The sequence below is a fragment of the Notolepis coatsorum genome, assembly GCF_963971535.1.
Source record: "Notolepis coatsorum genome assembly, chromosome: 19".
NCBI lineage: Eukaryota > Metazoa > Chordata > Actinopteri > Aulopiformes > Paralepididae > Notolepis > Notolepis coatsorum.
This window is the reverse complement of record NC_140183.1, coordinates 28,894,202-28,917,421: the sequence shown is the minus strand read 5'-3', so window position 1 is coordinate 28,917,421 and position 23,220 is coordinate 28,894,202. Positions and strand designations below refer to the sequence as shown.

Genomic DNA, 23,220 nt, shown 5'->3' with positions numbered 1-23,220 from the left:
TTTTCCAGTTCGTCTTCCTATTTATCATCCGCAGGCTCCGAAGCGATTGCCTGTCGCCAGTAGCATACTTGTAGAGGAGTGTAGACAGGGCTTGACATTAACACCTGACCACCGGCCAAATGCTGGTAGAATTCGGCTGTGGCCGGTAACTCTGTCATTCTACCGGCCACAGTGGCCGGTGACTTTTTTTCTATGAAGTCTACAAAAGGCATCAGCAATAATTAAGTCAATCCAAGTGATACTACATAATACTACAACTCCCACAACAATTCGGAAAAGTGCATTACCTGCCAGATCCTGGTAGTGGTGCTGTCTCGAGAATGGAGTACTCCTTGTTTTCAGACCAGATGTAAATTTTTTTCATTCAGGCCTACTTTTTCTGTTAGCGTGAAGCTATGCCTTCATCAGATCGCATGGAATACCTTTTGCGACGCCGAATTTAGTATGCAGTAAAGGAATATAGCATCAGCCAATGGACATATCGATCTACCAGATGGCGATCAATAACTGGGAAATCCTTTTTGGGATCCAACCGGCCACAGGTAAGAACGATTTCATGCTGATCAGGCCTTGTTAGCATAGCCAACCAGCCGATGAATGAATGAAAACTTTATTAAACAGATTGCAGAATGGGTACAATACAGTATGGCTCAATACACACAATTGTTAAGGGGATGCAGACCAGAGAAAGATGTTTGTCTTGTTTACATCAGGGTCCCCCATTTTCAATTTATAGTGACATTTATGACATACACAACATACATGACATCATGACATCATGACACATCAGTGTATGATGCTACAATAATGAATGCCGTTATTGGTAATCAATAATCAGAAACAACGTCCCCCGCCCCCCCCCCCCCTTTAATGCATTCATGGTGGAACATGATACCGATCATATGCATCTTGATTTTAAACCTATTCATCATCACGCTATAAAATGGGAACGTATTGATGAAAAAATTATTTAGTGTGGTGATTTTTGGCTGGTGAAAATGCTGAGTGGCTAGTGACTTTGGAAAACCACTAGCCACAGTGGCTAGTGAGCCAAAAAGTTAATGTCAAGCCCTGAGTGTAGAGGATTTTAAAGGAAAACGCCAACATTTTGGGCAAGCTATCGGGCTGCATGTTAGCCTAGCTTAGCACAATGAATGGAAGCGGACATGGCCGGTTAGCCTTCAGGAGAGGTGTTAGTTGGACAATGCCTAGGCTAACCGGCCATGTCCCCTTCCATTCATTGTGCTAAGCTAGACTAACGTGCAGCCAGATAGCTTTCTACTGAACGCACAGAGAGAAAACTGGTATCTATCTTCTTGTCTCTCTCTGGAGAAGATGATAAGGTGATTTCCCAAAATGTTGGCGTGTTATTTTAAGAGGGTGGTCCAAACAACATATCTACTCAGTTCCCCAAACTTATCCCTAAAGTGTGTCCACACATTCCAAAACACGCTTCTCTTATTCACACAAAACGACCACAAATGCCTCCTTCAAACACAGCTGTTCCGTCTTCTTCAGCCTCAGGTGGGTTGAGTAGCCAATCACATGTCAGAGGGATGCCTAATCATTCTGGTGAATTCAGAACCAGATATTTTTTTATTTATTTTTTAATCCACTTTTTCTCCTCTTTTTCTATTTTTCTCCCATCCCAATTTCGCTGTGCCAATTCCCCCCTCCCCTGTCTTGAACGTTGCTTGCATATGCCCCCCACTGGCCGATTGTAGGGAGGATAGAAGCCTTGCATCACATGTCCCCTCCGATACACGAGGAGGCAGCCTGTCAGATCTTTTCACCTGCCAGCGCGGACTCTCATTGGCGAGGTGTAACGTGTGGGAGGCTCACACTACCCCCACCATTTCCTGTCTCTGCTGTGCAGGCGTCCCCCAACCGACCTGTAGGAGTCGCTGTCCACAACGTCCAGATTACCACCCATCGACTTCCACCCGCTAACTCTGCCAATTGAGTGCGTATGACGGCCGGCCCAAGTGCCGACAGCCGGATTCGAACCCGGTGTCTCTTGTGTTGGTGACGAGCGCAATGTCCGCTGCGCCACCCAGCCGCCCCAGAACCAGATATCTTGAAAAGTCATGGCATAATTGCCATAAAGGTTGCTGAGCACATTCATAAATAATAATAATACTTTCTTAGATATATATGGCGCCTTTCAAGGAACCCAAGGCGCTTAACAGAAGAGGGGGACAAACTAAGGGGAAGGAAATCAGAGGGACAATTGGGTAAAGGAGGGAAGTCAGGCAGAGTCATTAATACATTTGGTGAAGAGGTGAGATTTGAGTAGTGATTCCAGGCATGTAGCGTTGCGGATGTCTGGAGGAAGGGAGTTCCAGAGGTTGGGTGCGGCAACACAGAAGGCTCTGGAACCGACAGTGCGCAGGTTGGTGGTGGGGATGGAGAGGAGACCAGAGTCAGAGGGCCGCAGCCTCCGGGGTGGGATGTAGGGATGGAGGAGGTCGGCTAGGTACCGGGGGGCAAGGGAGTGCAGGGAGGTGTAGGTGATGAGGAGGATCTTGAAGTTGATGCAGGACTTGCCTGGAGGCCAGTGGAGGTGAATGAGGGTGGAAGTGATGTGGTGCCAGAGCTTGTTGCAGGTGAGAACCCTAGCAGCTGAGTTCTGACCATATTGCAGCCTGTTCAGGGCATTGCTGGGTAGCCCTGCAGGGACTGCATTGGAGTAGTCCAGACGGGAGGTGAGGAGACTATTGATTTTTATGACCCCATGACCTTTCCTCTAGTAGTGCCACCATCAGGCTAAACCTTCCATTTTCAAATAAGCATCTCTACTGATCTATTAGTTGTACAGTCACAAAATCTGCTGTGAATTATGCATGGCCCTTAGAGGGAGACACTTGTTGATTTTGGTGACCCTATGACCTTTCCTCTAGCACCACCATATGGCAATAACTGCAACTCTTTCTTTTGTCATCTACTCAGTAAATTGTTATGGCAAAGTGGGGAGATGGTCAGGCCTTGGCGGAGATCTGGACTCCACTGAGTGCATTTTTGTAGTTTGAGCCTTCAAATCCTGACCAAACGGCAAGATGTACCTTTCAGACCGCCAAATCTATACACTAGACAAAATCCATTTATTTATTATATATATTTTTTAATTGTGTTTTTGGTAGATTTTTATTTTTACTAACGGGCAGTCCGGTAGAGAGAGAGAGAGAGGAAGAATGGGAGATAGACAGGGGGAAGACATTCGGCAAAGGTCGCCGGGTCCGGGAGTCGAACCCAGGACGGCCGTGTTACGACGCAGCGCAGTACGTGGTGTGCTACTTGAGTGCCCGACAAAATCCATTTTCTATAATATGTCCTGTTTTTTTTCGTCTGCACTCGTGAACAGATTTCAGGGGCTGTGTGTTGACGCCAGAAGTTCTGACGATTGGGGACGAAGAGGACGGGTGGCTCGAATCGCTCCAGTACTGCAGAGACAATGGCACCAAACTGATCAGCCTGCACACTGCAGAGTTCCGACAGCACTTCATCGCAAAGTTGGAGTCAGTGCTGAAGAAGGAGGTGAAGAAGGTGTGGATCGGCCTCCGCCAAAGCTCTCTCACGGGGGAATGGTACTGGCTGAACAGAGCCGCCGTCAGCACCACTCATTGGGCAAAGGGGGAGCCGGGCACCTCACAAGACTGCCAGTGTGCCATGATGAGCCTTGACTCTAAGGATGACTTTGGTTGGAAGGACAAGGACTGCTGCACACCTGCTCCGCCTATCTGTTATAAAGAGCCAGAGCTGTTTCCTTATAATACAACAGAGTAAAAATTTAAAAAAAATAAAAATTATTTAAAAAATCTGCTAAAACAGTTACAGGTAGTCACACAATGGTCTGAAATCATACGTTTAAAACATACCAAGGGAAGGGAGAACCTCCAACTTCAGAAAGAGTTGGAGGACATTCCATGAGTTAGAGGCATCAAAGGAAAAGGCTGACTTCCCTAGATCAGAACAAACTTGAGGGACCCTAAAGGTGCTCCCATGGTCGAGCGGACTGTATGCGGACTGGACTCTGCGGAGGTCCGCTGGACTCTTTGAGCTTTCATAGTCGAGCGTACCTCCGCGGACCTCCGCAGACCAATTTCCTACATGTCTCGCGCCAGTTTATAAAATTTTTCCCACACTGTTCAACTTCTGTCATGTCATCATCATCCGATGTAAAAATAAAGAGTACTGTATGTTATCTCCGTTTCCAATATTTCGATAATAAAACTGGCAGTTATAGATCGTATAGCTTTACGCTCTGCTCTATTGGAACTATCCCTTTATCCATTCTAACAATGAAAAACTTTCTCCACTAAGGGATACAAAGACTAATGAAATATTGAGGGACCCAGCTGAAATAGAGAGGACATTTAGAGAATACTATGAGAAATTATACACACAGCCAAAAGCAGCGGGAGAAGAGGAAATAGAAACATATCTGGAGAAGCTAGAGTTACCATCGATAGGGAAAGAACAGAATGAAGAATTAAATAAAATAATTACGGAACAAGAACTGGAAGAGGCAATTAGTAGAGCTAAAAACAACAAGTCTCCGGGGAGCGACGGATTCCCATCGGAATTCTACAAGACATTTAGAACTGAATTAGCACCCATGTTAGGGGCGGCGTTCAGACACACGATGGAAGAGGGGAAAATGCCCCCCTCGTGGAAGGAAGCCATAATCACCACGATACCGAAGGAAGGGAAGGATAGGGAATTATGTAGTAGTTTCAGACCTGTGTCCATACTTAACGTAGATTACAAGATGTATACATCGATAATATCAAAAAGATTTGAGACGTTTATGCCAGACATTATAGATGAAGATCAAACTGGATTTATTAAAGGGAGACAGACACAGGACAACGTGAGAAAGACATTACACATAGTAGAGGAGATACAAAAACAAGGGGGTAGCGCGGTACTGATTAGCCTAGATGCAGAAAAAGCGTTCGACAGTGTGAGCTGGACATTTTTATATAAAACATTGATGAGGTTCGGACTGAACGGGAGGGCGATGAAGATGATCAAGGCGCTATATCAAGAACCGACAGCGAGGGTTAAGGTGAATGGCAGCTTGACGGATAGAATCAGTTTAGAGAGGGCTACCAGACAGGGATGTTGTCTCTCACCGACGCTCTTCGCCGTTTTCATAGAACCACTGGCACAACTGATCAGACAGACAGAGGACATCAAGGGAGTAAGGATAAAGGGAACGGAATATAAACTAGGCCTATTTGCAGACGACGTGATAGTATACATGAGGCAACCAGAAAAGAGCTTCCCGGCACTGATGGATCTACTGAAAGAATATGGCCACTACTCAGGATACAAACTAAACGTGACAAAGACACAGACCTTAGCATGGAACTATTCTCCAACGACGGAAATTAGAGAACAGTACGGGATAAGATGGGACATGGACAAGATTAAATACTTAGGGGTGAACATCACGAGAGGGGTGGAGAAACTGTTTGAGGCGAATTATACACAGATAAATCAGAACATCAAGAGAGACTTAGAGAGATGGACAGTAATGCCCTTGGACTTCAATTCAAGAATAGAGGTCATTAAAATGAACATACTATCAAGGTTACTGTACCTATTCCAGTCACTACCGATACAAATACCACAGAATCAATTCAGGGAGTGGGACAGACTGATATCGAGGTTCATATGGGCGGGGAGAAGACCACGGGTCAGATATAAAACACTACAACTACCAAAGGAAGAGGGAGGGATGGCAGTACCCAGCCTACAAGATTATTACTATGCAGCACAACTGAGAGCAGTGACGTGCTGGTGTAACGACAGATATGAGGCAAGATGGAAATACATTGAAAAAGAAGGGGAGGGATACAAGGTACAAGCTCTGGTGGGAGATAGGGAACTATTTAAAGAAAAAGAGGGACTATTAGATCCAATCACCAAATGCACCTTGACCATATGGAACAGAGTAGTAAAAACACACAAATTGGAGAAGCAGTCAGGGGTCCTGAGATGGGTAGCACATGACAAGAGATTCAAACCAGGGAGGTTAGACCATGGATTCAGAAGGTGGGAGAGGGGGGGGGGCAACAGCGATATGCAAAATGATAGAGAAGGGAGAAATGCAGACACTACAAAAATTAAAGGAGAAATTTGGACTAGAAAACAGGGACCACTTCAGATATCTACAGGTTAGAGACTACTACAACAAAGAAATAAGGGGGGCCAAAGACGAGGAACAGAATGGAATAATAAAGATGATAGTATGGGCATACGAAGGGGGGCAAGGAAGAGTAATATCAGCAATATACCGGGCTATAATGACCAGCAAGGGACACACGACCGATTATATAAGGGAGAAATGGGAGAGAGAACTAGAGATAGGAATAACAGGGAAGGAATGGGGGAACATATGCGAGGTACAACATTCAACAACAGGATCGAGAATATGGAAAGAATTTGGATGGAAAAACATAATCAGATTCTTTATAACCCCAGAGCTGAAGGGAAAATATGCACCAACACAAAAAGCATGCTGGAGGATGTGTGGGAAGGAGGGGGCAAATCACACGCACATATTCTGGGGATGTCAGAAGCTGAAGGGGTATTGGGAGGAGATAGGGGAAGCAATGATCAGAATATTAGGATACGGGCTACCACAAACAGGACTGGTGCTTTACTTAGGAGACCTGACACACGAGGGAATACAAGGGGGGGACAAATATTTAATAAAGATAATGTTGATAGCGGCCAGAAAAGCAATAACGAGACTGTGGTACAAGGAAGACCCACCGACAATAGCAAAATGGGTAGGAATAGTGGAAGAAATACAGGATATGGAAAGGATAACACACATGCTGAGGTTACAGGAAGAGAAATTTGGGGAAAGATGGGGAAAGTGGGAGGATTATAAAAGGAACGAGAACGACATCACAGAGGAAGAACCAAATGCAACACAAGAGGGCGAAGGGTAAAGGAGGAAAGATGTTCAAGGAGGGTCTATGAACCCATGTCACACACCTGTGCTTTAGTTAGTATTTTCTATTTTGTTTTTGGGATATTACAATTGCTGAATGCTTTTATACCTTATTATTTATGTCTGTTTAACGGTGTGATATTAAATATTCAGGGATGATGTGGTTTGTGTATGGGTGAACCAAAAGGCAAAGTGAAAGTTAATAAACAAGAGAAAAAAAAAGAAAGGACGAAGGATAAGGGAAGAAAGAAGCTCAAGGAGGGTCTCTGGACCCAGATCACACATACAAGCCTTAGTCAGCATTTATCATCTTTGAGTAGGAATTACCTGTTTATGCCTGTTTAAGGGAGATACACAATCAGCCACCTATCAAATACCTAGAAAACAACAGTAGGGGAACCAGACAACTAACCATGTGATACCCATGTAAATATTTATGTGCACTGTTTTTTCTTTTTGTTTTTATTGTGATGCTAGTCTCTTTATTTTTTATTATTTGTTTTTTGTAAGTGCTGTCTGTCTAAAAACTGTTAATAAAAAATTTAAGTTTAAAAAAAAGAAAAACTTTCTCCACATGTACACACCTATTTACCTCTGCCTGGCCACACCCACATCCGCACCTATATAAGCGGGGTCGTGGCCACACAATCAGTCCCTTCCCTACTTTCAACACCGAAAGTGTCTGTATATGTAACGGAGGTACCGCAGTCTATCCACAGTCACGAGGGACAGTAAGTGAAGTGGCTGTGGATGTTACGCGGTACTGCAAGTAAACTCACTCCCCAGAGGCATCCAGACCCAATAGCAAGAAGTGAATTCACCTCTTGGTACAGTGGTCTGTGATGCCGCCCGCGGCGCGGGAGACCGGGGTTCAACTCCCACTCAGGGCGATCCCTTAACAGGGGTCGAATCGAAACACAATGCAGAGCAAGATCACACCGGCTACACGTGGTGCCGTTAGACCCGGATGCCCTGGGTGGAGTGAGTTTAGGGGGGTGAGTGTAACGGAGGTACCGCAGTCTATCCACAGTCACGAGGGACAGTAAGTGAAGTGGCTGTGGACGTTACGCGGTACTGCAAGTAAACTCACTCCCCAGAGGCATCCAGACCCAATAGCAAGAAGTGAATTCACCTCTTGGTACAGTGGTCTGTGATGCCGCCCGCGGCGCGGGAGACCGGGGTTCAACTCCCACTCAGGGCGATCCCTTAACAGGGGTCGAATCGAAACACAATGCAGAGCAAGATCACACCGGCTACATATACACCACTTTAAGTTTAGTGCCGAAAGTAGTTAGTTAGTAAAGAAAAGAAGAGAAAAGGACCTGCGTTGACATTGTATCTTTGTTTTTTCTCTCTCACAATTTTTCGAGAAAATAAAGCGGTAATGTCTTCACCACCGGAGAGTCTAGAAGATGATGATCATTCTGACCTCCACCGGCGCTTCGCATTGGGTCGCACGTCGCTGAGCAGTCCCCGCCGGCATTGTCTCCGGCTCTGCAGCTGGATACTATGCCTCGGGAGGCGGTCGGCTGTGTGAGAGCTGACGGTCTCCCTGGGTGGGCAACCTCCACCCTCCTCTCAGCCCTTGCAACCTCCTTCGACAAGCTCTGTCCCCTCGTTGAGAAACCTGCCCGCCGTTCCCCACCCAGTCCATGGCTGACGGATGCAGTGAGAGAACAAAGACAGGTCCTGAGAGCGGCTGAGAGGAAGTATAGAAAGTCACGCCTCACTGCTGACATCGACACATATCACAACCTCTTGTTAACATTCTCCAAAACCATTACTAATGCCAAAGCTTCTTTCTTTCACCATAGGATCGAGGCCTCTGCCAAGAATCTTCGCAAACTGCATGCTACCATGTCCTCCCTCCTCACTCCCCCCCCACCTCCTCCTCCCTCATCTTTTTCTGCCGAAGACTTTGCGATCTTCTTTGAGGAAAAAGTGGAGAACATCCGCAGCTCCTTCTCCCAACCCCCACCCATTCCAAACGCTGAATCGAGAACCTCATCCTTCACTCTGTCATCTTTCTCTCCCATTACAGAAGCCGAGACCCTGACACTGGTAACGTCGAACCGTCCGACTACATGCCAGCTGGACCAGCTACCCTCCCCACTCCTCCAGACCATAGCACCGGACATCCTCCCATTCCTAACTGCAACCATCAACTCCTCACTCAACTCGGGGGTGGTCCCCACCTCCCTAAAACAAGCCAGAGTCACGCCCCTCATAAAAAAACCAACCCTGAACCCCACCGTCATAGCCAACTATCGCCCTGTCTCTCTTCTCTCCTTCCTTTCTAAAACACTTGAACGTGCTGTATCCAACCAACTTACTGCTTATCTCTTACAGAATGACCTCCTAGACCCCAATCAGTCTGGCTTCCGGACTGGCCACTCCACAGAAACGGCCCTCATTGCGGTCACAGAGGCACTTCACTTAGCAAAAGCGAAAGGCCTCTCCTCTGTCCTGATTCTCCTAGATCTATCTGCAGCCTTCGACACAGTCAACCATCAGATCCTCCTCGCGGCCCTCGCAGGAATGGGAGTGGCTGGATCTGCGCTGACATGGCTGACATCATACCTCAATGACCGCTCCTACCAAGTGTCATGGAGAGGGACTCTGTCGGCCACCCGCCCCCTCCGGACGGGTGTCCCCCAGGGCTCGGTCCTAGGACCCCTTCTCTTCTCCCTCTACACTAAATCACTGGGTAACATTATCACATCTCATGGCTTCTCATATCATTGTTATGCCGATGATACTCAACTCTTCCTCTCCTTCCCTCCCTCAGATATCCACGTCTCTGAGCGGATCTCGGCCTGTCTGTCCGACATCTCCGCCTGGATGACGACCAACCACCTCAAACTGAACCTAAGCAAAACAGAATTGCTCCACCTGCCGGCCAAATCCTCCCCCCTGACCGACCTCTCCATCACAGTCGAGAATGCAGCTGTGACCGCGTCGCCGACCGCCAAGAACCTTGGTGTTGTCCTCGACGACCAGTTGAACTTCTCTGCTCACATAGCAGCGACAACCAGAACCTGCAGATTCCTCCTGAGCAACGTCAGAAGGATACGCCCCTTCCTGACAAAAGAAGCCACCCAACTCCTCGTTCAATCAACAGTCATCTCCCGCCTCGACTACTGCAACGCACTGCTAGCTGGCCTCCCGGCCACTGCCACCAAGCCTCTTCAACTCATTCAAAATGCAGCGGCCCGCCTGATCTCAAACCTACCGAAGTCAGCCCATGTCACCCCACTTCTTAGGGACCTGCACTGGCTCCCCATTGCTGCACGTATCCGCTTCAAGGCCCTCGACCTAGCATACCGTGCGGCAAAGGGAACCGCTCCCGCCTACCTCCGGTCAATGGTCTCTAACTACACACCCTCAAGACCCCTACGCTCTGCGTCTTCTGGCCGCCTCAGATCTACTCCTATCCAAGCTCCCGGAGGGTCATCAAAGAGAAGCCGCCTATTCTCAGTCCTTGCCCCACAATGGTGGAATGAACTACCCATCCCAGTTAGGACAGCCGAATCCCGTCCAATCTTTCGCCGTCGACTAAAGACTCACTTCTTCAACCATTATCTGAAATGATAAAAAAAAAAAAAAAAGAAAAAAAAAAAATCTAACCCCGACTAACCTTAATGTCATGCACTTGTCCTAATAAACTAACCTACACTGTAACACGCAACACTTTGATGAACATTGTTACTCAGCTGATAGAGTTATACCCTTCTTGCTGTCTTGTCGCACAGAACTTGTAAGTCGCTTTGGATAAAAGCGTCAGCTAAATGACTAAATGTAAATGTAAATGTAAATGTGATGTTTTTGCGACGCGAGCCTCAGGTGTGTCAGTTGTGAGGGGACAACTGTGCAGCTTGTGTAAGGTCGGCTCCAGGCTAGAATCCCTTCGTTGCCCCTCATAGCGGCGTGGAGGGGGTTCTAGTTTGATGCCCCACGATAACACAGTGCTCCTCCTCAGTGAAGTCGTAGCTTTGTTTTCCTGGGGCCGTGATTCCGAGTCTGCGGTTCAATTTCCCAGGTCTTTGAAAAACAGACCCTCTGCCACCGCGCTGGCCCAGTTTTTCAAGACGAAAACACCCGGCACGAAGGATGCAAGCTTGGTGTTTCATTATGAGAATATCTCTGAGCTCAAGTCGGCTGCAGCCCGTGTACAACGGGGCTTACTGCCGATGCCGCTGTGTCTGGTAAACACCGTTCTGTGAGAGGGACGTGTGTTGCCTTTTTCCCTTTTTCTTTTGGATAAAAAGAGGAAGAGACAGCGGCTGTCAGAAGTGTTGGCCTGTATCGCTATTTCTCACGTTATACAGCTTCAGTAGTAGCCGCTTAGCTTGCTACTGCGTTAGCTGGTGGCTATCGATAGCCAGTAGAAGCTAACTGTTAGCCAGTTAGCTGTTAGGCTAAGTCGTTAGCTGGCGGCTACGCTCGGCTAGAAACGTTAGCTTGATGCTATCAGTTAGCCTGGAGTTAGCTGTTAGCTTGTGCTACATTGGCGCTAGCCGTGAGGAGGTAGCGGGCCCTGGCACTCTGACTACGGCGTCATCTCTGGCAGAAGATGTCGTCGGGCCTGCGCCATGACCGGCCGCAGGATGTGGGCATCGCGCCGGAGCGAGGCTCCAGCCGTTGCCCCTTCTGGCCCCGCCAGCGAGAGGCCTCGTCAAGGTGGTAGACCAACCTGTGTTTGCGGCCATTTCGTCCTGCGTACGAGGTGCAGGTAGGTGTCCGAAGGACATTGCCCCACTCTTCCTTCCTCCCCCTCCCGATTGTTTTTGGTTAATAACGATGTCTTTGTTTAACAAAATATATGTTACTTCACTGCATTTGGAGATACGACGTGTGCTGTGTGAAAATGGTCTTGGTCGCTATTTTGTATGGCTTAGGTTCTAGCATTGGCCAAGGCTTATGTCTTTCTCTCTACCTAAAAACAGCGTTATTTTTACGTGAGTAAAAATGAACTGGGGTTTTTTGTTGTATGATGAGAAGTTGTGTGTGTGTTCATGTAACGTTTAGACAACGTGGTTGAGTCCACAACTGGCTGGGTGTTAACCTACAGCGCTGTACATAGTGGCATGTGATCAAGGCCCTGAGTCCCTCTCTTAGCTTGTTATTTTCTTTGCTTAATAAGGGTAATGGTAAAAATAACAAGTGGCAAGTTTTCACACTAAGCAGAGCCATGGATAAAACCTGTTTTCAAACGAGGTTATCGGCTGTGGCTGGCGTGCATGATGTAAAGCTTTTACTCTACAGGTGAGTATGTGCTTCATCTGGCGCGCCATGCACCTGGTGTCACAGCTCAGTTTTTCTTTTGCCGTCGTATCAGGGGTGAGGTGGTGAGGGGGTGGGTGAAATTATTTTGCCCCCCCCCCCCCCCCTCAAATATGATTTTGTTTACAAAACGTGTGTTGATTCACTATATTTTTGGCGATACGGTGTAAACCCTCAGCTACTGCTGGGGTTGTGCTCTTGCTTAGGGAGTAGTGCAGTTTTCTCTGAAAATTGTTTGGTCGCTATCAGTGGCGTCGTTAGCCCTGGGCTTCCGGGGCTTTAGCCCCGGATGTTTTTCTCCTAGCCCCGGACATAAATTTCTTTTTTAAATTGTTTACATCTTTTTTTCTTTTTCTTTTTTTTTACTTTTTTTTTTTTTTTTATGTCAGCATCCCCATTGTCTGTGCTAAATGTCTGTTAGTGTTTGGTATTTTTTGTTGGTTTTTAGTACTTTTAAACATCCATTTTTAGTAAGTAGTTTTCATTTGATCCTATAATTTTTTCATTCACCGATTTGTGGACTTTTTTTTTAGTGTCCTGAAAGGCACCTTATAAATCAAATGCATTATTATTATTATTATTATTATTATTATTATTATTATTATTATTATTATTATTATTATTATTATTATTATTATTATTATTATTATTATCATCCAGGAGGGAAAAGACACTTAGTAGGATAGTAGGGACTGCATCTCTGCCTGTCCTGACCAGGAAACACTTTGCAACTGTGATCTCCTCTGGCAATAGTTGGATATTGTAATGTGTGGCGAGGGGTTGCAGCAATTCCACTGAGAGAAACTGGTCTGAGGCTGGATAACATGCCTGTATGCCTCTCATAAGTTATTCTCATGAGAACCTGCTCTCAAGCTCTTGCAGCATTCTGTCGACGACTGGATAGAACAGTTTCTGTCTCAGCTGATCTCCTGAGCTGAGGTCTGAGCTTGTGCCACAAGATGACTCAACTACATACTCATCCATCCTTTTCTGCTTCCTCTTTTGGCTGGTAGTATGTTCCTCAATCCAAAGGCCATTACATATGTATATAATGAAACACACAATACAGTTTTTTTTCGATTGCTTAAGCATGATTTTGAAAACGGGGCCCGGTGTTTCAAAACACACAATTAGCACAACCACACACAATTATCAGAACACCTCAGATCCTTTGCTAAATTAAACACTTGTCAAAACCATACACTAATTTATAAAAACTACATTTTGTTACCATATGAAACACACGTTTCATATGACTTAATTCTGTTTGAACCAGTTACACACACTGCTGTGCTTAACCTAAAACACATTTAGCAATTCTACTTCTCAGTGATTAGAGTACTGTAAGTGAAGTACGCAGAGAATGTGCAAATATACAATAAATTCACCAAACACTACACAAGACCAATGCTGTAGAGACTGATGAAAATATGCAAAAAGTGTGAGGCTGACATTGTGCTTATAGGGGTGCAAATCTGGGCCTATGTTTTGCTCCTTGAGTGTAAGGTTTTGATAATTGTGTAATACTTTTGATTTGCGTGTTTATGCAATTGAAGAAAACTGTAAAGACTAGAGATTAACTGTTTATTTCTTTTGTACATAGGCTGTGCATATGTTTGTTTGTTTGTTTATTTGCTTATGTGTATGATTCTTAACTGTGTTTTTATTTTGTTATTGGTGTATATGTGTGTATGTATGTACAGTATATGTATATATATATATATATATATATATATATATATATATATATATATATATATATATATATATGTGTATATATGTATATTTGTACTCCTGTTGGGGCCTCTTGGACCAAATCAATGTTTTATCTGGTTAAATAAAGATTAAATAAATAAATAAGAAACTGATGATTTGGTCCTGTTAACTTTGAATTTTCTATGGGGACTGCCCAGATCCCTCTCATGGACATGGACCTCACTTTGAGAACCTCTAATGATTCTAGTTCTTCAGTATTCATCTCTAATGGGTTTGTTGAGGTCATGACATGGTGCACAGCATACCGAACACCCCTTCCGCCGGGTACTGTTCTTACAGTAGACCCTTTAGGCACCTGTCTAGTCCGCAGTGCTCCAGGCACAGGTCGAGTTCTGGCCTGTTGCCTGGATTGAGGGATCAACCCCCTTGGGGGTTGTCTCCCCGGCGTCCCGTCTGGCCCCACAGTATTGTGAGGGGGTAGCCTCTTAGGGCTTACGGCCATGCCAACCTGGACACGCCCGATCTCGTCAGATCTCGGAAACTAAGCAGGTTCAGCCCTGGTTAGTTCTTGGATGGGGGACCCCCTGGGAATACCAGGTGCAGTAAGCTAGAGTGCTTCAGGGCGGCGTGCCAAAGGGGGGAAGGGCCTACTCTTGATTTAGGCCCTGTCCGATACGCTGGCGATGTGGGGGGTAGTGTCATCAGTGACCGTCTGGTGGGGTCCCGATGCTACGGCATCGTTGACCTCACTGGGCCCCCTTTTTCGAGGGGTCCTGGCCCTCAGGCTGTTCCTGGGGCTGGGTCCTCCTCCGCGCTCCGCTGCTACGGCCTTGCCATGGGGTTGGTTTCTTGACCTTTGACCCTGTGATGTTGGGGGCTGTGACGGGGGTGTTTTGCTTCCCGTCCGTTCCCTGGTGGCATGTGGGATGCGCGCCTGAGTGGTCGCGGGTCCTTCTGTGTGAAGGTAAGTCCCACGATCTGCTCACCCTGTGCGTTTGAGGTGCTAAACCCTCTTCGCACAGTCTGATCCGATTCCCTCCCGTCCCCCTCTAGGGGGGTCTGGGGGCTCGGGTCCTCCCCGGTTCTGATGGTTGTGGGGGGCCTCAGCGGGTACATCTGTCGAGCTTCCGCTCTGCTCAGCTCCTGTGTTCCAAGAGAGCAGAGCGTAAGCTATACAATAATATAACATACGGTTATTCTATAACCATAGTTATATGAGTATAGCGAGCGCTCTGCTCTGACTCACTGAGGACCCCGTGGTCTTCGCCTTCGGTGGCGAAAGACTTGGGAAGGAGCTGATGGTGTGGCCACGACCCCGCTTATGTAGAGGAGCGGATGTGGGTGTGGCCAGGCGGATGGGTGTGTGCATGTGGAGAAAGATTATTCATTATTAGATTGGATAAAGGGATAGTTCCAAGAGAGCAGAGCGCTCGCTATACTCATATAACTATGGTTATAGAATAACCGTATTTTCTACTGAACGCACAAAGAGGAAATTGGTATCTATCTTCTTGTCTGACTATGGATAAGATGGTAAGTGCATTTCACACAATGTTGGCGTGTTCATTTAAAGCACAGCTCTCGAAGTAGAAATGTGAAGTGACGCCCACAGGGCACAAACAATCAGAATCGGCAGGACAAGGTCCATTATAGTGGTGTGTTTTGAGGAGGGGAAAGGGAGCATTTGTTGAGGTGGAATCAGGAAAATGCTACATTTGTAGGGAAATATATAGTTTGTAATAAACTACCTAAACATGCTCCAAAGTATTACTGAATAAGCTATAGATGTGAATAATAGTTAAACTACCATACACAAATACTGCAAAAGGATTTTTGCGAGCATAAATAAAGGTTTGATCATGATGATGATGAAAATGTAGGTAAACTAGTAATTGAATACATGTAACTACTCTGCAACACTGGCTACCAGTATCCAACCCAATGTTTGACCACAGTTCTATATGTTTTTTTTCACATAATATAGTTACATATTGTGCTTGGGAAATATTGAGCAATGTACATGAAACACTTGCCTGTCTGACAAACATAACTAATGTGTAGAGATATTGATAAATCAAGTAAAAAAGGTTGATTGTTGGTTGATATTAACATTAGGAGCTCGTCAATGATGTAGGCCAGGGGCGTATCTAGACCAAGCACTGTACCGGGGCACAGGGGGGCAAAATAATTTCTTTTTGGCGATTTTGATCGGTTTTTGGGCGAAAATTGGCAGATTTTGTAATTATTTTATTTTTAACTTTATTTCGGTTTTAGGGTTAGGTTAGATGCATCCAACTGTATGGAGAATGGGAGGGGTTTGTCTGATGTTAAGGCCTTGAGAACATCACCCACTGCCTTTGGATCAAGGATGTCTTTGACCAGAGCCTCTGCCTTTGTTCTTCCTAAAGTCATTTTCTTCACTATTTTGGAATCATGTAGAATCTTTTGATTAAGCTTGTTTTTTTTAAAGAAACTATTTATCATTTAGATGCCTTTATTTCATATTCGACGCAGACGGTAGGCTATATATAGCACATTTTGTTTGGTTTTCAGTTTTCAATCCATAATAAGTTAACAGAAAAAATAAGTACACAACCACATTATTTCAACCTAATAAAACTATGTTTATTGTCATTGTTTTAAGAACACAAGGTGACTTGGTAATACTCACATTTTGAGTAAAAAGAATCCCACTGGTCACAATGGTGACCGTAATAATGTTTTTGTTATAAGGCTCTGAAAATGTGTGTAGTGTCACATGACCAGAACACAGCTCAGTCGTCGCAAGGTTTAACTGAGGCTAACGTTAACATGATGGCACACCCTCCTCCAATCCCTCCACCGGAGCAAGGCCAGAGAGAGAGAGAGAGAGAGAGAGAGGAGAGGAGAGGAGAGGAGAGGAGAGGAGAGAGGAGAGAGGAGAGAGGAGAGAGAGAGAGAGAGAGAGAGAGAGAGAGAGAGAGAGAGAGAGAGAGAGAGAGAGAGAGAGAGAGAGAGAGAGAGAAAGACGTTCAAACAGCTGCCTACCTGCATGTCGCTGTCAGTGAAATTCCTGGCACTGTTTTGCTTTACTGAGCTCCGTTATCTGGGGGCTGTAGTTGGTTGGTCCCTTTAAGCTGCACACCGGAGCATCTTTGAATCCAGCTGTTTGCTGTTCTCTGATATTTTCGGACATTTCGTTGATGCGTCGCTCGACACTTCGAGCTGACATGGGGATATCTTTTATCCTTGATTTGATTGTCTCTTTGTTTGGCAAGCCTTCAAACAAAACATCCGAGCTACAGAGAAAAGCCTCCTTGATATACTCAGTGAATGGCTTTCCACATTTCGCAATGCAATGAGCAATGCGATAGCTTGCTTCAGTTGCGTGGTTTTTAGCAGTCGGGAACACTTTGAGGGTGCTGGCTTGCTTCCCATACCTGGCCACGGCATGTTTAATAGATTCTGCCTGATCCGCCCGATCTTTGAAACTTTTTTGATGCTTCGTCTCAAAATGGCGTTTTACACCTGACGTTCGGCAAACTACATTTTCTAAACATAAGTACACGCAGCACGGTCCTTCTGACACACAAACCCGTAGTCGTCTGTCCACAAGGGCTGGAATGCCCGAATTTCCTTTGCTTTAACTTTTTTAGTGGGGGTTGCGATCATGACAGAATGCAACCGCAGCACTGTGTGATTACCTGTGAACTGCGCGAGGCCAGCTGACTGCTGACAGCTGAGCACCATGGGATGTACCATGTATAGCTGTCATAGGGGTGTGAAAACCAGTCAACTTACAAAAAAGAGCCTGTTGGAGGATTTCAACAAGATAAATGCGACAACAGTGCAAAATATTTCACTATAATATTTCAAAGCGAAGTAAAAAAAAATTATAATTATAATAATAATTTTTTTTTTCTGGGGACATTGATCACTGGGGCACAGCTGATCGATACTGGGGCACGTGCCCCAGTGAAAGTGGTCTAAATACGCCGATGATGTAGGCCTATTGATATTCTGAAATATCTTACAAAGCAGAGGGTGTTCACTTTTCAAATAGACAGGTGTTTCACAATTGCATATTGTCATTTTGTTGTTGTCTGTATGTACTGACAATAGTAAGTATGTAAACTCTTATTATTCCTTGTTATGGTTTTCTGTGAAGCATTTTGTAAACTATGTACTATATACAGTACTTACGTACATATAACACAATTCTAATAATTATTATCATTATTGTGTTGAATATAAATATTCAAGTACGTCCTGATAAATCTTTTTTAAAGGTATGTATTTAATTGATTTGTATATGTATTTTATTATATTAAAATAAAATATTCTATTAGACTATTGGAAGAGTAGCCTTTATAGGCTAAAATATCCTCATAAACAAAAAGCAAACAATACAAACCGCTGTAATCATATGGTTGAAATGTATGCTCTGCTATGCTTTTTAACCACCAAAAATGGTACTTTAAAATGACGATTAAACAAAGTATTCAACAAAATCTTACGTGCATTTTTATTTTACTCTGATCAAACATTATGAATGATTGGGACCTTTAGGGGGTAATTTTCCCTCTACCCTTTTGAAATAATGGGCCCCAAAATGTGCAAAGCTAAAATCACATGCACACACATCTCAAGAGAAGTCACTTGCGCCAGCAGCTGAGCGCCTGCAGTGCGCCACCCTGCACCATCCACACTCCCATCCCCAGCAGGAGAAGCAGCTTGGCGCCCAGGGAGATGGAGAGCAGGAAGAAGAGCGGATGGGCAGCTCCCTCAGAGGAGGAGGAGGATGGAGGCACCTGCTTGGGGGGCAGCACATACAGAGTGGCCTGCTCCTTACCCAGGGGATTAGAGGCACTGCATGTGTACTGATGGTCAGGTAATACATCCTGTAGCTGACTGGTGGTGTGGTATGGTCCACTGGGGGAGCCCTGGGCCAGCGGCGCGATGAGGGCAGCTCCCTCTAGAAGCTTGTCTGGGCCCAGCCACTGGATGTCTGGAAGTGGGGAACCCTGGACCCGACACAACGCTGTGTAGCCAGAGTCCTCGCTGCCCTCCACCGACAGGTCCAGGATCCGCGGGGCAGCTAACAGAGAAAAAGAAAGAAACCCGGTGAGACAAATACATTGGAGGGACACGTTTTTGAAATACATTGAAGGGACTCTGCTCTTGAGTATAATAGATTGTAGGCCTTGCATTCTGGATAGAAAATAAAGTTTGCCACTTTGAATCCTGTCGAGGTGTCCTTGAGCAAGACACTTAACCCCTAACTGCTCCCGATGAGCAGGTTGGCACCTCGCATGGCTGCCTCTGCTTTCGGTGTGTGAGTGAATGGGTGAGTCGAGTGAATATGAGTGAATGGGTGAATGTGAAGCACAAGTTGTAAAGAGCTTTGGATAAAAGAGCTATATAAACGCAGTCCATTTACTTATCATACCATTATCGTGGAGTCCTTTTCTTACCACAATCCATGCTGTCCTTCATCATTTGCTTTGGGTGCACTGTGGAGTAGGTCATTTATTTCAGAGCTTGTACATACTGTAGCATGGCCCAGTGAGAGCCACGGTGAGAGTCTGTACAAGCTCTGAAATAAATGACCTACTCCACAGTGCACCCAAAGCAAACGATTTTTTTTCTTATAGTTTTTGAGAATGATTAAGGGCTTTTTACAGTGGCCTCCATTAACTATACATTGTAGTTGGGGGCGGCTACGTGGCATAGTGGGCAAGGCGCTCGCCACGAATGCGGAGACGCTGGGCTCGCCTGTTCGAGCCCAGCGCTCCACATTGCTTTCAGTTTAGCTGGTCGTTCATACTAATACACATTGGCCGTATTAGGGGGTGGGAAACTGATGGGTGGGGATCGGGCGTTGTGGACAGCGACTCCTACAGGTCGGTTGGTGCGCCTGCACAGTAGAATCAGGAAGTGTCGGGGGCAGCGTGAGCCTCCCACGCGTTACTCCTCGCCACTGAGAGATCGAGCTGCGCAGGTGAAAAGATGCGACTGCTGTTACCTCAAGTACCGGAGGGGACTTGTGCTATGTATGACTTAGTCCACATTGCAGCCGGCTTGTGGGAGGCAAGAAACAGCGTTCGTGACAGGGGAGGGTTGAATTGGATGATACGAAATTGGGATGGGAGAAAATATAGAAAATGGGAGAAAAAGTGGATAAAAAAGAAACTATACATTGTAGTTTTGTTGCTAACTAAGGAGGAGCTGGGTACAACCTGGATTTCGCTGAGAAAGAACTCTACCCCTCAACAACATCACCAATGACTATGAAATAGGGCCAGGGCTCCAACATTCTGAACTGACACTTTAAGATATTATATATAAAACATATAATATAAATAATCAAAATAAAACATTTAGGGGAGGGGGGTGGCATTACTGGGAAACAGCTGGATGATGAGGTGGGATTGTAAAGGTGGAAAGGTACACGGTGAGGGAGACGAAGGAACATACACTCCACTCTGAGCCTGGTGCCCATCTTGTCCTCATAGCTGGCGTGCACGTGCCCAGGCACCTCCACACGGCAGTAGTAGCGGCCGTTGTCCTGCAGCGTGGCGCTGTTGATGCGCAGCGAGAGGTCATGCTCTCGCGGGTTGCCCTCCAGCCGGTAGCGGTGGTCCTGCTCGGGCACCGTTTGGCAGGTGTGGGCACCGGTGGGGCTGGAGCAGCGGAAGAGGACGACGGCGCCCTGGCCATGGCCGAGGCGCCACAGCACCAACAGCGAGGAGTGCTGGGTGTGCTGGGGGTGGCTGAAGGAACAGGGTAGTACCACCGGGTAGCCCTCAATGGCTCGCACCTCAGACTGCACCTTCATGGACCAGCCATCATCGCTGGAGACTTCACCTGGGGGGAGGGGGTCAATAGACACTTTACTTACATAGATACTGTGCCTAAAGGATGGGTGCTGACCGTCTTCTCCAGAGTCAGACAAGAAGATACACCAATTTCCTCTCTGTGTGTTCAGTAGAAAGCTATCTGGTTGCCAGCTAGCCTAGATTAGCTCAATTACTGTAAATGGACGCGGATATGGACCACTAGGCTAGCTTAAGACTCCGGGAGAGGTGTTTTTAACCAACAGCTAGGCTAGCTGGTCCGTATATGCTTCCATTAATTTGTGCTGAGCTAGTCTAGCTTGCAGCCGGTTGCTTTTTACTGAACACAGAGAGGAAATTGGTATTGATCTTCTTCTCTGACTCTGAAGAAGACGGTAAGCTCATTTCCCATAATGTTGGTGTGTGAAATTTACTTTTAGATTGTTATTCTGTAAAAGTAGACATGTTTCAGGATTCTTTTTTTCTGTTTGAATTTTGAGTTGAACACTGAATTCACACAGTCTGAATAGCAGAAAAGCGGGGAGATTCAATGAATTGCCTTAACAGCGAAGAGGAGCAGGGAGGGGGGCTGATATCCTAATGATGACTATAGTTTACTACTTGTCAACTTTCAGCAGATTGGCTGACAACTGACGGCTTGGCAACAACCAATCAGGAGATAGAATACTTCAAACTGAATTTCTGTTTTAACTACTAAAATGTTTGCTAGTTGTAAATGCTTAAAGAACCCGTAATGCAGTAAAACAGCTACCTCTAGGCAGAAGTGTGCCTCTTGGTATATACACTTTGTTTATATTTCTTGTTTTGGTCTGATCTGTGGGTTGGAGTTGAGTGCGGATAGTGGAGGGGTTGCTATTGCTGGCCACACCTCAAGAGAGGTCTGGAGAAATTCACAGCATAATAAGTTACTATAAAGATATAATATGGCATAGCAACCATTGTTTTGCACATAGCAACCATTGTCTCTTCCAACATGGAGGACAAATTCCAAACATAGAAAATAACAATAGGGTAGGCTATTTAAAATACACTAAATGCAATGAAATAATTACTCACTGAATAAAAGCAGATACTGGGCGAGTATAGTCAAATTAATCCATACATCAAAAGTATCCAAATAAGATTTATTTCAACCATTTGCGGTGAACAATCAATCTGGCATGATGACATAACAATGGCTTCAGGTCATTGAAACTTAAACAGCTCTAAAATTCGGAAATAGAAGGCATTTATTTAAAAAAAAAAAAAAAAACATTAAAAAAACAACATGCACCTCAAAGGGTTAAACCACAACATGGAAATTTAATTGGAAATAGATCTGCGAGCAAAGCTTGAAAACCATGAGTTACACCTGACCCACCTGGTCAACTACTGACAACCCTAGAGAAGACACTGCTGCTGTGAATCAATACAGCATCAAGCGTAAGCTCACCTTTCAAAGCATGTAGCAACAGGCTCAGAATGCTGCAGATCAAATGGACGTCCATGGTGAGACTGCTGTATCCATAGCACTGCAAGGTGACAGGGTGTAGTGCATGTGTGACTGTGTTTGTGTGTGTGTACATGTGTGTGTGTGACTGTGTGTGTGTGTGTGTGTGACTGTGTGTGTGACTGTGTGTGCATGTGTGTGTGTGTGTGTGTGTGTGTGTGTGTGACTGTGTGTGTGTGTGTGACTGTGTGTGCATGTGTGTGTGTGACTGTGTGTGTGTGTGTGTGACTGTGTGTGACTGTGTGTGCATGTGTGCGTGTGCGTGTGTGTGTGTGTGTGCGTGCGTGTGTGTGTCATAACTGTGACTCACTCCATCCTAGAGACTAGACACATTGTCTCGTGGTTCACTGTTTCTATTTTACACTGTATGAATATACCCTTCAGGTCTTCTTAAAGGCCACATCAGTGAACCACACATAAACAAGTGGGGGTAGCCCCACTGAACACATGAGTTTGTAATTGTTGTATTTTGTGGGTGTCAGAGATCAAACTCTTCCAGAATGTATGTGAGCCAGTCATGTAGTAAAATAAGAAAAGCATAGGTTGCCAAACCACAGTAACAAAATGTTTTATATATTCAGTGTTGTGAATTGGCCTGCTTCAAATCAAAACAAAGCATTGCAACTAAAATAATATCTAATGAACTATAGCAAAAAAGATGCTGTTAAATAGGAACATTATAGATTTAAAACATATTCTGGGATGTAGTAATAATAATAATAAGGAAAACTAGACTTGCAGACCGGGGGCGGGGGGTTACACACAAGATACACAAGTATTGTAAGTTAGTATAGTACTATAGTACTGTAAGTTAGTAGTACTTTAGTATTGTAAGTTAGTATAGTACTGTAGTACTGTACAGTAGAATAGCCTGGCTTTGATTACGTGATGTTCATGAGTACAGTTTCATCTATAACCTAAATCAATGA

The 23,220-nt window shown here is 45.4% G+C and overlaps 1 protein-coding gene across 1 annotated transcript; it reads right to left on the bottom strand.

Moving 5' to 3' along the window:
* Positions 1-18,511: 18,511 nt before the first annotated feature.
* On the bottom strand, positions 18,512-22,295 carry LOC311246212 (sialic acid-binding Ig-like lectin 15). Its single transcript, XM_084336332.1, has 3 exons — positions 22,235-22,295; positions 20,423-20,812; positions 18,512-19,043 (listed from the first exon to the last, which is right to left on the bottom strand). Exons 1-3 carry the CDS (start codon positions 22,287-22,289, stop codon positions 18,601-18,603), a joined length of 888 nt encoding a protein of 295 aa, XP_084192458.1. The 5' UTR covers positions 22,290-22,295; the 3' UTR covers positions 18,512-18,600.
* Positions 22,296-23,220: the final 925 nt, after the last annotated feature.